The sequence below is a fragment of the Rattus norvegicus genome, chromosome 7 (genome assembly GCF_036323735.1).
Source record: "Rattus norvegicus strain BN/NHsdMcwi chromosome 7, GRCr8, whole genome shotgun sequence".
Lineage (NCBI taxonomy): Eukaryota > Metazoa > Chordata > Mammalia > Rodentia > Muridae > Rattus > Rattus norvegicus.
The window spans coordinates 10,278,720-10,293,171 of NC_086025.1; the positions used below are offsets into that span (position 1 = coordinate 10,278,720).

The 14,452-nt window shown below is 55.8% G+C and overlaps 1 protein-coding gene across 4 annotated transcripts in view; it reads left to right on the plus strand.

Annotated features, from left to right (window-relative positions):
- Sbno2 (strawberry notch homolog 2) overlaps positions 1-14,452 on the plus strand; it is a 43,955-nt gene that overhangs the window by 22,499 nt on the left and 7,004 nt on the right. For all 4 annotated transcript variants that reach the window (XM_017594814.3, NM_001108068.1, XM_006240908.5 and 1 more), the window contains 10 exon segments: positions 7,375-7,536; positions 10,297-10,380; positions 10,603-10,699; positions 10,873-11,027; positions 11,108-11,241; positions 11,320-11,410; positions 11,513-11,656; positions 12,453-12,570; positions 12,924-13,029; positions 13,282-13,435. In XM_017594814.3, coding sequence (XP_017450303.1) covers positions 7,375-7,536; positions 10,297-10,380; positions 10,603-10,699; positions 10,873-11,027; positions 11,108-11,241; positions 11,320-11,410; positions 11,513-11,656; positions 12,453-12,570; positions 12,924-13,029; positions 13,282-13,435 — 1,245 coding nt within the window.

Consider the following 14,452-nt stretch of genomic DNA (forward strand, 5'->3'; position numbering starts at 1 on the left):
GAGGCCTGTGGGAAGGACCTGCCACCTAGGGCCATCTCTTCTGCATTCTCCTCAGGCTTCTCCTGGGCTGTCCCTTCCTGGAATGTCCCGGGTGTCCTCAGTGTTCCCGGGGCTCACCCAAGCCCTGCACCTTCCCTGAGGCTCCCTGTATAGATAGATACAGAGCCATTCAGACCCCACATTCCTGGCCATGGTCCTGTGTCTCTTTACCCAGCCCCTGTACAGGGAGGGCAGCCTCCAGGAGCCCAGGGCGCACAGGTGGGCCTGTGCCCCAGGCCCTCTACTTCCCTCCAAGGCCATGTGTCCCGTAACATGCTCACTGGGCCGGCTTCTGGGAAACCAGATGAGCTCACGCTCAGGAAGGAGCGATGCCGCCTCCCACCTCCCACCTCCCACCCAGTGGCCGCATCGACTACTCCAACTTCAGACTCCGCAAATGCTAGTCAGGATCAGAGGTCTGGCCACTGCTGCCCAACAGTTTACCGGCATCAGGAAAGGGGAGCCAGAGAGGGCGCTAGCTTACAGGAAGCCACATCGGCGGCAGCTGCTGCTGCTGCAAGTAGAGGTGGGCAGTGGGACCCTGCACACGGAACTCCGTACACACTGTGGCCCAGGCCTCTCTTTTGGAGAGGTAGGAGTGGGCAGGGTGGTGGGGACTGAGGCCAAAACCATTAAAAACCAGTCTCTCCCAACCGGCGAGCCTGGTGGCCCAGGCAGTCTGCACAGTGCCTCCGGGCCACTCCCACCATCCCAGGCTCCTATGTACCGTACCCCTGAGCCTGCCTCCAGCCTTCTGTGTCACCCCTCCTCCTGTGTCTGTCCCTCAATCTCATAGGGACAGCCATTACTACAATTGGGTAAAAGCTCACCCTCATGCTGTGGGACCTCACAGTAGCTCAGTATTTCTACAGTGACTATGCTTTTAGGAGCTGGGGCCAGACATAAGCTATCTTAACAGGACATTTTACTTGTTTATTTATTTATTTACATATACATTTTTTTTTGAGATGGGATCTCATGCAGTGCAGGCTAGCCCTGAACTTGTTATATATCTGAGAATGTCCTTGAACTCCTGATCCTCCCTCCTCTGCCTTGCTGGTTTATGTAGTGTCTGGGATAAAACCCCAGGCTCTGTGCGTGATGAGAACACTGCCCAGCAAGCCCAGCTCCTGTATTATCTCTGTTTGTTTTGTTTTGTGTTGAGACAGGGTCTCTCTCTACGTAGCCCTGACTGTCCTGGGACTCATTATTTAGACCGAGTTGGCCTTGAACTCACACTGATCTGCCTCCTAAGTGCTGAGACTAAAGACATGTGCTACTAGGCCTGGGTTATTTCATTTTTCTTTTTTCTTTTTTTTTTCTTTTTTTCGGAGCTGGGGACCGAACCCAGGGCCTTGCGCTTGCTAGGCAAGCGCTCTACCACTGAGCTAAATCCCCAACCCCTTCATTTTTCTTAAAACAAAAGTCTCATTATGTAGCCCAGGCTGGCCTTGACCTGGTGACAGGCTCCTGCCTCAGCCTCCAGAGTCACAGGAGCCACTCTGTCGCTTTAGCTGTTGGGATGACCTGCCAGATGCCTGCACCCATCCAGGCCAGCCCTGCCTTTGTGCTCTGGAGCCCCTCATGTTAGGCTAGCAGCCCTCCCTCCCTGCCCTGCTCTGTCCCCTCACTGTGGTATAGAGAGGCCTCTGCTATTCCCAGCCTGGCCACATAGCCCTGTACCAAGTGGACAGGAAGATGGGAGTCAAGACAGAACTGATACAGTGGGGAATTAGACCCAAGCTCTGATGGTTCAGGCTGTCCCTGTAAGGGACATCCACCCCTTCTGCCTCTGCCAGATCCAAAGACCAGCTGTGCCCACAATCCCTCCCATGACTCTCGCCCCTGGCTGCCATCAGCCACATGAGCAGATGTGCTTTAGCTTGGCCCTGTCTGTCATCAGGATCAGCACAGGTCACACAGATGACTCTTCTGCTGAAGTCCTCAGGTCCCTCTTTCCCATGTTCCTAGCTCTCCCTCACCCCAGGCTAATTGGTCCCAGCCCTCTGAGCTTGTGTCTTGTGTCCCCTTGGCCCCTAGATCGCCTTTGCCTGATAGCCCACATGCCTGGCCTCCAGGGGCTGTGAGGGGCAGAGTGTCCCCACATCCATGACTGGAGACCCTCTCCTGCCATTCCTGAGTGTACCTCCTCATGCCCACCTGACTCTGACCCCTGGGAGCACCTCAGCCCTCCCTGTACCTCACAGTTGCGGTAATTTGGGGACTTGAGTTTTTCATGTTGGCTCCATCCATCCCTGTATACCCCCAGTGCCTAAGACAGGGTTTCTCTGTAGCCCTGGCTGTCCTGAAACTTACTCTGCAGACCAGGCTGGCCTCTGCCTCCTGAGTCTTGGGATTAAAGTCATGTGCCACCAGCACGGGACCTTCAGTTCTTAGACTTGAGACAGCTGTAAAGATTGTCCCTTCAAAGTACATTCAGCACCCACGGGAGAATCAGGAGTAGAGATTAGCCCTGGCTGCACAGACTGTAGACCCAGACAGCCCTCACCTCTGTCCAGTTCTAGAACATTCTGTCTCCTCCAAGGGAGGCACATCCCCATGGCAGATTATTCCATGTCATTTGGAGCCCCAGACCCTGTGTGCACTGTGTCTGGCTGTCTCTGAGCAGTGTGTCCTCTATGTCCCTCCATGCTGTGTCATGCTGGAGCCATGGCATGTCCACAGCCATGTCTCTCTTGTTCATGGCTGTGGGATACTCCTGCCTGTGGGCACTGGGGGACACTGGATGACCCCACTTTTGGTACTGAGATTCACTGCTGTGGTGCTCCTGGTTTTTCTACGGCTATTTTGGAAAGCAGTTGTCAAGTCGTGGAAGCCAGCGCTTTGTTGTCCGAGGCACTCGGTGCCTGCTTCCCCAGAGGCCGCTCTCCACAGCCTTGCCACAGTTGCTACTGCTGGCTTCGGGGTCACGCTGTCCTTGGTGGTATCCCGCTCTGATATTTGTCTTTCTTTCCTTTTTTTAAAAAAGATTTATTTATTCTATATAAGTACACTGTAGCTATCCTCAGACACACCAGAAGAGGTCATCAGATCCCATTACAGATGGTTGTGAGCCACCATGTGGTTGCTGGGAATTGAACTCAGGACCTCTGGAAGAGCAGTCAGTGCCCTTAACCGCTGAGCCACCTCTCCAGAACTCCTGCTCTGAGTTTTGATTTGAGTTTATTGAGATAGGGTTTTGCAGTGTAGCCCAGGCTGTTCTCACAGTCCTCCTGCCTCAGACTGTCAAGGGCTGTGTCAACAAGGATGCACCACAATGAGTGGCTTCGCTGTGCTGATTGGAATTGAGGCTTTGCTCAGTGCCTGTGCCTGGATAGGGACAGGATGTTGCCAGGGTGAATGAGGGCAGTTCCAGCTGCTGTTTCTGGGGCCTTTGTCCTGGGTGGCTGAGGATGTGAGAGCCTAGTAGAACCCTGCAGCGCTGCTGTCCTGACAGGATGGCCGGGGATCTTCATTGATGGATGGGATCCTGCTGGCTTGGGCTCCTCAGCCTCCTGCCCATGAGTACTGATATAGGATGGCCTTCTTTGTGGGACACCTCATCCCCAACAGGAGAGGCCATGTCCCCAGAGACAGCCACAACTGTGGCCCTGTGCTGCATCCCTGCCTGCCTATAGTGGAAGTGTCTTCTCCTATGTCTTGTGGCCCTAGGCTCTCCCCAGCAGCTCAACTTATTGGAGGATACCAGGGGTGAGCGGTGGGCCCTGGTGTGAGGACTCTGGAGGATGCACTTTGATGAAGGACTGGCGGCCCAGCTCAGCTGGAGGGAGGAGTAGAAGGGTACCCAGGCCTCAGTTCCCCTGGCCCAGCTTCTCAGTTTTGCCTGCAGCCCCTGATCCCTGACTTCCCTGGGGTGGGGTGGGGGGAGTAGGGGGCTGGTGCACAGAACAGCCCGTGCGTCAGTAGTCCCAGGGAAACTGAAGCTTTCTCTTCTTCCCCATGGGATGGCCCAGAGAAGTGGGGTCAGGCCAGGCTCTGAGCCCGGCAGGGTGCGCGTTGTTGACAGCCCTTCTGGGCTGATCCGCCCCCTACAGTAATTCTCCGTGCTCTGCCAGTAACTGCCCTGACTTACCAGGCGGCATCATTTCCTGAAACCCAGCCCAGCCTTAGGGGAAGTCGGGAGGGAGCCGGTGACTAACCCTCATGCAAATGGGGCCAGCAAGATTGCTGCTGCCTCTGTCCCCCACGGAGCCGCTAAGCCTGCGGCTACCGTGGTCATGAGGCTGGTGCTCCCCGGCAGCTCTAACTGGGGGACACGGCGGCCACCGCTCAGCGCCCCGCACCCCGACCATGTCACAGCTGCGCTTCTGGCTGCAGTTCGCCGCGCTCAACAAGGTAACCGGCAGGGACCAGCAGGGCCACCCAGAGCCACCTGTGGCGCCCCTGAGCTTCCACAGGTGGCAGAGCTGTGGCTGGGACGCCCCCAGCCCTGCCCACTCTGTACTTTTCTTATCAAGTCACAGTGAACTTGCCAGAATTTTTTAAGCCAGAGATTTGAGACTCAGCATAGTGGCATGAGGATGGCTGTGGGAGGGAGCCTCAGTGTGCAGGTGGCCAGAGCTGTTCCAGCTCCCTGTGCTGGGGAAGGGATGGGTTGGGTTGTCCTCAGTCCAGGTGGGACTATTGGCAACACCTCTGCCTGGGCTAGGGCAGGACTCAGTCTTAGCGAGGTCTAATGGGTTGGGTGAGGCAGGAGCGCATCTTTCCTCTGGGTTTTCAGTCCAGAAGGGGTGGAGGGTGTCTGCATTTCTGTGCCTTTCTTCTGGGTTTGTCTTCTGGGATTGGGAGATGTCTGCTGTATGACCTGGGACAATGGAGGGCTAGTCCCTGCCGGTTCCCTCCCACCTAGCAGAGCTGTCTGAAATGCTCACAGAGTAACCACAGTGGGGACCCTCCCAACCTCACTGTGTGCCATCCAGTGTGCCCATGCTCTCGCTAGAGACCCAGCCAGAAGGAGCTACAGGGGATAGACCTACCCTAGAGGGGCCTCACTGGGACCCATCCTCAGAGCATCCCACAGGGGCAGCCCAGGGCACAGGGTCCAGGCACCTAGCCTTCCCACACAGGTAGGTACCTCACCAGTGTGGGTCTGTGTGCATGAGCTAGTGACAACTGAGTTGTCCTGGGGCGCTGAGTGAGCCAAGCACAGGGCCAGGCCTGGGCACTCCAGAAGCCCTGTGCCCCAGCGTCCATGGGTGGCTAGGCTGTTGGGAGGTGGTGCCAGGAAGTTTGTCCCTACTGGCCTGGTTGGTAAAACTTTTAGACTACAATTGAAGGCTCCAGGCGTGGTGCTTGCCTGCCACCCCAGTACTAAAGGTGGAGGTAGGAGGATAAGGGTTCAAGGTCAGCCAAAGCAATGCGAGACTATCTCACCATGTAATCCTCAGGGCCCTCACTTCCTGTCCCTATGTCATGCCCATCACACCGAGTGAGGGGCTTTCCACTGACACATGGTACCTTCAACCATAGTGGCCTGTTTCCAGTGCCTCAGTTTCCCCTCATTTCTTTTCTCTGTCTATGACCCCTTAGGACATCAGGCTGCCTCCCTGGGCCAGCCTTAACTGACATTGTCCCATCTTGGACTGAAGCCACTGTAGGAGTCACTGGGTTTGCCTCCCCCAGCCACAGCTGTGGAGACCATCACTCACAGTTTAGAGCCATTGTGAGAGGGTGCTGGGCCTATTGCTGGGCCCTGGGGAGCCCTGAGACATGCGATCCCTGTATCCCAGGACTTCACAACTCCTCTGCTTCCTGGTCCAGCACTGGGTTCTCTTGGGATTTTCTCACTATGTTGGAGAACAAGGATCACAGAGCTGTCCTATGCTGCCAGAGTCTAGACTGGGTTCTGTGCTGGGGATGGCACAGGCTGGGACTGTCCAAGTCTACTCCTAGCATACAATGGAGAAATTGGTCTCAAAAACTTACCATCCCCTATCCTGCCCCCTGAATGCAGGCTGTCACCTCTGCAGTGGGGTCATAGTGCCCTGTGAGGTGGGGATTCAGAAACATATCCCCAGACCAGGGTCATTCAGGGGTCCCTAGGAAGTCACTAGGTACCCAGCCAGTTGTCTTCCCTTCTCTGGGTAAGACCAGATGGCCCTGGACACACTAACCCTCGGAGAAGGCGGCCAGTTCCCCAGGACCCTCCTCAGGACCAAGGAGACTTTTGAGTCTAAGGACATAAGCCTTAGAGATCAGCCTCACACCGGGCTGGGTAGGCTGAGGGCCACCATACTCAGGGGTCTTCTGTCCCTTCTGACCCTGAAGCCTTGAAACCCTGTTGCCTCATCACTTAGCCCTATCTCCTGGGACAGAGCAGGAGACGTGTACCCTTGGTTACCCAGGTTCAGGGACAGCCCTTCACTCAGCACAGCCCTGTCCTCCCTAGCTGCTAGTCACCCATTCTCCAAAGACGTCTCACAGCTAGAGCTTGGATTGTCTATTGTGTACCCTTGAGTGCTCACTGTCAAGGCGAGGGGACAGACAGGATGCATAAAGGAACAAGCCACAGATTACTGCCGGCTCTAGTTGTAGCCCTAGAGGCCCTCCTGGCCTCCCGCCCTGCCAAGGAAATGTTACCCGGTGCTTCCGAGGCAGATGTCAGCTGGACCCTCTAATTATCTGATACTGGGCTATGCTGGGGCTACTGGCTGGTGTGGAACACAGGCTCAATGAGGCAGGGTGATCCTGCCCGGCCCAGGTCCTCAGGGTCATCACCCTGGCCTCCAGTCCTTTTTGTGGTGGGGGTGGAATGTCAAACTCCCAGCCTACAGGATGCTCACTCTCAGGGTCTCTGGGTGGAGACAGGACTCCTGTCATCTTGGAACTTGGGGGTGGGAGGGGCTGAGGGTGAAGAATTGCCCTGAGTCTGAGGCCAGCCTGGGCTACAGAGTAAACAAACATTGTTACTCAGTTTCATCCATAATCCATATAGTTTACTCATTTAAGCTGTACATTTCTGCTGTTTTAATGTAGTCATGGCTGTGTATTTATGACTTTTAGAACATTCCATCCCATCAAAGAGAACCCCATCCCCACTGGCCATCACCACCCTTACCCAGCTCTGGAAACCCTGAACCACTTGCCATCACTGTGTTCTCCTAGTCTGGACATTTTCTGTTATGGAGTCCCCATTGTGTGGCCTTGTATGTCTTGCTCTCACTGAGACCGTGTCCTCATGGTCACTCCATGCTGTGGTGTATGGGGTCTTCACTCGTCTTCCTGGCTGTGTGACACTCGGAATACATTGTTGCTTGCCTGGACATGTGAGTGCACACACAGCTAGCCACTGTGTCACCACTGTCTGTCTCCTAGGATCCTTCATGCCTCGAGGACCTCTCCAATGCCTCTGTCTTCTCCTCGTCTGTGGATTCCCTGTCAGATATCCCAGACACACCCGACTTCCTGCCGGCCGACAGCCTCAACGAGGTGCCTACCATCTGGGATGTCAGCACCACCTCCACCACCCGGGACAAGGTCAGCATTCAGGGCACCTCCAGGGTCACCCTGGTGACACAGGTGGACAAGGAGGGCTGGCAGAGCTTGAGTATGATGACAGTGTGTTCAGGCCTGGGCTATAAGGGATCCTATACCCCAGAGGCTGGCAGGCCAATCCCCAAAGCTCTAGAGACAGCCCTAGAGGCCTCCCACATTCTTTTTTTTTTTTTAAGATTTATTCATTTATTATATTTAAGTACACTGTAGCTGTCTTCAGACACACCAGAAGAGGGCATCGGATCTCTTTACAAATGGTTGCGAGCCACCATGTGGTTGCTGGGAATTGAACTCAGGACCTCTGGAAGAGTAGTCGGGTGCTCTTAACCGCTGAGCCATCTCTCCAGCCCCGGCCTCCCACATTCTTCACGTCCCCTCATACCCTGTACTGTGCCCAGATGTTGTATACCTGCTGGGGACACGGATGCTTCCTGCAGAGATGGAGAGCAGTTTGGGTGTTTGTCTTCCTTCAGTTTCTGAGGCAGGGACTCACATAGCCCAATCTGGTCTCAACTTTGCTCAAGGTTACCCTTGAGCTGCTGATCCGCTTCTCTCTGAGTCCTGCGGTGACAGGTGTGTGCCCGCATGTCTGACTCCAAAGGCAATTTGGGTCACCAATTCTCACCCCAAGAACTCTGCCTATAGTGGACTTCAGATGGTGTCTGGAGGCAGACATGTGTGACTGTTGCAGCCAGGGGCAGCTCCTGGCCTACGGTGGGCGATAGTCAGAGATCCTGCTAAGCTCCCCGTGTGGCCCAGAATGCCCGAGCCTTGTGTCCAGGAGGAAGAGACACCTAGCTGATGGTTTCATGCTGGGTCTATTCCCTGACCGCCACAAGCAGTGTCCCTGAAGCAAGCAGTGTCTCTCAGGGACACTTTGTCCACACACTCAGCAGGCAGGTGACTGTAGGACACCGAGGCTTCCGGGTGTGCAGGACTCTGACCCAGAGGGATCTTAGCCAGCAGTGGTTTCCCCCCAGGGGACATTAACAGTGTCTGGGAGATGGGTATGGTTATCCAACTTAGGGAGCTCCTGGGGTAGACAAAGCCTCACTGACCTGACCTGGTCCCCAGTCCCAATGATGCAGGGGACCTAGTCCAGGCCTTGCCAGGGTCTTCCAGATGGAAGCTTCTAGACTTTGAGAGTGTAAGTTAGGATTGCCCCTGGGAGCGTCCAGGAAGGAGGCCCTGGAGCCATACAGCTCCAAGCTAAGGGCTGACAGTGCAGTTGGCACAGAGCCAGCAGGACAGGCAGTCCCGTGTGTCCCTTACTCCCTGCTGTGTGGAGCCATGAGATCAAGGCCACAGGGTACTGCCTACCCTGCCCAGGGCCCCAGGCTGCCTGGACCAAGCAAGCCCATATCTGAAACCCAACACCCTATGCGGCTCCTGCCCGGGGCATGACTCAGCCTTCCAGGAACCTCTAGTCTGTTTGGGTTTTGTTAATTTAAGAAAGGAAAAAAAAACTGGAGGGCTGAGTGTGGACTTCAACCTTCCCCAGCTTCCGCTGGCTTTCAACACCCCTGGCCCTGTGCCCAGCAGAGCAAGGGGCATGTGATAGTGACTGTGCAGTAGTGCCACAGAGGCTCCTGTCCTCCCTCGGATGCCACATCTCAAGCAAGCCCTATAGGTTAGGACTGAAGGCCACTTCCCTCGTGGCCAGTGGCCAGCATGGCCCAGTCGCTGAGCAGCTGCTCCCTGTCCTGCCAACCAGAGGATCTAGGTTCTCTCCTCCCCACCACATGGCCCAGATGTGGTATTGTCCCTGTAATCCTAGCACCCAGAAGGAGAGGCAGGAAGATTGGGAGTTCAGGGTCATCCTTGGCTACATCCCTAGGGAGTTTGAGGCCAGCCTGGACTACATGACCCTGGTCTGAAAAAAAAAACAAAAACAAAAAACACAAGGGCTGTGATGCCTTTGCAGAGGACACAGGCTCTGTCCCCAGCATCTGCATGGTAGAGCACCACCATCTGTAAGTCCAGTTTCAGGGGGTCTGGCACCCTCTTCTGGCCTCTGAGGGCACTGCCTTCACACAGGGCACTTTACATACATGTAAGGAAAACACGCAGACACACAAAATATAAAACTTTAAAATCTATATGTCTGTAGATTGAGGATTTGAGAATCAGATCAGTGTGCAAAGGAGAACCCTGTACCCTGCGTGTGTGTACCCTGCGTGTGTGTACCCTGCGTGCGTGTACCCCGCGTGCGTGTACCCCGCATGCGTGTACCCCGCGTGCGTGTACCCTGCGTGCGTGTACCCTACATGGGCTCAGACTCAGCACACTGGCCAGGCCACACATTTGTCCGGAACTGGTCAGCACTTGTGGCCCATCCATGTCTCCTACAGAGGAATATTTGGAGTCTGGTCATGCGTTGGGGACATTCTCACCCTGTCACCCACAGAGGAACCTTTACCCTGGGGAGGTCCTCGGCTTCCCCCACAGGTGGTATGGCCACTCATTAGCTCAAGGACATTTACCCAGCCCTCAGGGCCCAAGTCTGCATCCTGGGACTGGCTGGCTGGCCTTTGTCCACTTTTCCCTGGACCGGGTGCTACATCTTGGGGTCTCCCATGTGCCACAGGGTCATAGACTGTTGTCAGCCCTCCCTACCGGGGCCTGCCAAGTCACAGGATGAGTCAGGCAGGGCTTTGCCCCTGAGACTGAGCATCCCCTGCCTAAGGACACAGACACTGGCATAGGAGGCATGGCTCACGCCCTGCCCTGCTGTCCCCACAGCTGTTCCTACCGAGTGTGCCATTCTCGGCTCTGGAAGACCCGGTGACCGCAGTTTCCAGTACCCCGCTTCTCGTCAGCTATCAGGTGAGCTGAGTGGCGGGGGTCTCCTGGGGCTCGAGAGGCTCAAGCTCAGTGTGCAAGGCCCTAGGAGCCTGGATGCTGGAATGCCCTACCTGTTGTCCAGTCGCAAACACCGGGCCCCACGTGGGGCTGAGGGCAGAGCCACTTGGTGCAGCCCTCTGCTGCCCCTGGGGAGGTTCGGTCAACACAGTGTGGGACAGACCCCTGAACTGTCGCACCCTGCAGTCACACAGCCAGCCTGAGGAGGAGGAAGGCGAAGACGAGGAGGAGGCTGAGGAACTGGGCCATGCTGAGACCTATGCCGACTATGTACCTTCCAAGTGTGAGTGTCCCAGCCAGGGACGGCATGGAGACACCCACTAAGATGAGGTCGAGTTCCCGATCCGTAGTGTGAAGGCACCAGGAGCAGGTTCTGTGAACAGGGTGGAAGACTGGCATGCTGCTGGCCTCTCTTCCTCTGTCATGTGCCAACTCTGCCCTCTGTCCCATCACCAGCCAAGATTGGAAAGCAGCACCCAGACCGTGTAGTGGAGACCAGCACACTGTCCAGCGTTCCGCCCCCAGACATCACCTACACCCTGGCACTACCCACCTCAGACAACGGGACCCTGTCTGCCCTACAGCTGGAAGCCATCACCTATGCCTGCCAGGTAGCTGCCCCACCCGCCCTTCCTGGCTCATAAGGAGAGTGCCAGGTACACAGGCCTGACCCGCCTCTATTCACCCACAGCAACACGAGGTCCTGCTGCCCAGTGGGCAGCGTGCTGGTTTCCTGATTGGGGATGGGGCCGGCGTGGGCAAGGGCCGCACGGTGGCTGGCATCATAGTGGAGAATTACCTGCGGGGCCGGAAGAAGGCTTTGTGGTGAGAAACCTGCCAGTGGAGGGGGTAGGGGGCATAGGGTGGGGCAGGGAGGCCTTCCTGACCAGGCGTCTCCTGTAGGTTCAGTGCCTCCAATGACCTCAAGTATGATGCAGAACGGGACCTGAGAGACATCGAGGCCCCCGGCATTGCGGTGCATGCACTAAGCAAGGTGGGCTGGGCACAGGGGGCTGAATCCAGACCCCTGAGCAAGGAAGGAACTGAGGCAGGGGCATCCCTGAACACATCCCCGTGTCTGAACCTGTGTCCACAGATCAAGTACGGTGACAACACTACCTCAGAGGGTGTCCTCTTTGCCACCTACTCTGCCCTGATTGGAGAAAGCCAGGCGGGTGGGCAGCATCGCACACGTCTACGCCAGATCCTGCAGTGGTGTGGAGAGGCCTTTGATGGTGTGGTATCCTGTGGCCAGGGGTGGGTGGGTGGGCATGGAGAAGGGCAGAGCTGAAGCACTAGGGCTGTACTAAGTAGGTGTTGAATGGGAGGGGCCCAAGGCCAGACATACATAGCTACGAGTGCGCCGCCATACTAGGCCTGGGTCTTCACCCCCGCCTGGCACAGCCTCTTTCAGAGCCATTCTGATATTGGGGATTACGCATGGAGCAGGACTCACAAGTCATCCTCATGTCCTCCTGGCCTGCTTCCAGCCAGCATGTGAGTAACCAGGTTCCATACAGCGTTAGGGGTGACTGTTGGGAATATTGTGGCTACTCTGCATGACAAAGGCTGGCCGTGGGAGACGCTAGGTCTCCTCCTCGGTATGGGCAGCCCGCAAGACCCAGAGCAGTCTGTGCCATGGCCAGTGCCTCTGGCCCTCAGGGATGTGCCCAGGGACCCAACGGTGGTGGACGTGGAGACCCACAGGATCTGCACTGCTGGGGCAAGACCCTCAGCACAGCTCTCTTGCTGTCTTTCTCTTCTTGGCATTTTGTCCTTTGGTCTTGAGAGTCTTTCTGTGTAGTGCATCCCTCTTTGGTGTCTCCCCTTGACCCGTTTTTTTGAGACAGAGTCTGCCACAGCAGTTCGTCATGGCGAGGTGGGCCCAGACCTGGCTTTGTGGTGCTGAGGACAGAACCCTTAGGTTCATGCTAAGCAAGTCTGCCTGCTGCTGAGCCCCCCTGCTGCATTGTGGGATAGTTGGTTAGGGACACCTTCTGTGCTTCGGGAACATTCCTTAACCCAGCGTATCTCAGATTGTGTTTGACGAGTGTCACAAAGCCAAGAATGCCAGCTCCACCAAGATGGGCAAGGCCGTGCTGGACCTGCAGAACAAGCTGCCCCAGGCCAGGGTGGTGTATGCCAGCGCCACAGGTGAGATGAGGGCGGCAGCTGAGCTCACACCAGCGGCCTGCTTTTAGTGCCGTCATCTGCACAGGGAGGGGGGTCCTGCCATGCTAGATTGCAAAGATTTGGGTCTGTATCATTTTTGCCTGGCACCTGGGGCAGATGTAGCACTTGCTGTCTCTCAGCCAGCCTCCCCTTTACTCGTGGCTCTCTGACCTTGATGGTACCCCATCAAGACAGTTTCCTCAGAGCCTCAGTTCCCTCCCTTGGCCCCTGAGTCTCTGGGGCTGCCACACTGTACCCCAGGTTCCATTAGACCTACAGTACTTCCATATGGTGTGGTGAGTTCCTGGCCTCAGCTTCCTGCCTCCAACCCCTAGGCGCCTCTGAGCCCCGCAACATGATATACATGAGCCGCTTGGGCATCTGGGGCGAGGGCACACCCTTCCGGACCTTCGAGGAGTTCCTGCATGCCATTGAGAAGAGGTGAGCCCTGTCTCTGTCTCTGGGCTGGCTATCCTGGCCAGGTCTCCAGAGGGCCCATCTCTCCTAGCCCCTCCTGTCCCCTCGGAAAGATGAGCTTCCTCTCATGGTCCCTCTGCTCTGCCCCTCTCTGCCACACAAATTTCTCTCAGGCCGGGCCTCAACTGTCTTCCCCCGAGCCCAGGCCTGTGCTTAGTGGTGTGCTCTGCCTCCCGGCTCGTGGGTGAAGCGCTCAGAGGCTCTATGTGTCTGCAGGGGCGTGGGTGCCATGGAGATTGTGGCCATGGACATGAAGGTCAGTGGCATGTACATCGCCCGCCAGCTCAGCTTCTCAGGGGTCACATTCCGAATCGAGGAGATCCCACTGTCTCCTGTCTTCGAGCAGGTCTATAATCGGGCAGCCCGGCTGGTAAGATTGTCTGCAGGGACCCCTGTTTCTTGTAGGCCTGTGACACAGCATCACACTGTGGGATCTGTGGGAGGGAGCAGAAGCTTCCCAGGGTGTGCCAGAGCCACTCAGCATTAGTTTATCTGGAGCAAGTCTTTACAGATTTACTTAGTTATTATATATGAGCACACTGTAGCTGTCCTCAGACGCACCGGAAGAGGGCATCATATCCATTACAGATGGGTGTGAGCCACCATGTGGTTGCTGGGATTTGAACTCAGGACCCCTAGAAGAGCAATCCATGCTCTTAACTGACTCATGGTGCCCACGAGGCCTTGAGTTCAGCTGCCCTGTAGAGACTCTGAAACTAGGGGTGGGGACTCGTGCCTGTCATTCCAGCACTTGGGAGGTAGAGGCAGGATGATCAGAAATTGAAGGTTATCCGGCTAGAGAGATGGCTCAGTGGTTAAGACCACTGACTATTCTAGGAGTCCTGAGTTCAAATCCCAGCAACCACATAGTGGCTCACAACCATCTGTAATGGGATTTGATGCCCTCTTCTGGTGTGTCTGAAGACAGCTACAGTGTACTCATAAATAAAATAAATCTGGGGTTGGGGATTTGGCTCAGTGGTAGAGCGCTTGACTAGGAAGCGCAAGGTCCTGGGTTCGGTCCCCAGCCCCGGAAAAAAAAAAAAAAAAAGAATAAAATAAATCTTTAAAAATAAAAAGAAATTGAAGGTTATCATAGACTTTATATCCAGCTCAAAGCCAGCCCTCTCCCCCAGTAAGTTAGACATAGAGTGCACATCTGTTGTCGCGTGTCCTGGAGCCTGGAAGTCTAAAGCAAGGGGATCAGGAATTCAAGGCCAGCCTGGGCTACCTGAGATTCTTAATCAAATAACAGTGATGGCCCTTGCCCAGCCCATACTTTTTCCCCTATGAGCAGTTCTTTGACAGCCGTGGGTGTGGATGGAGCATGTTCTTGCTCACACTCACCCTGTCCGTCCTCAACTGTGCTCCCGTCTTCACTGGTGCT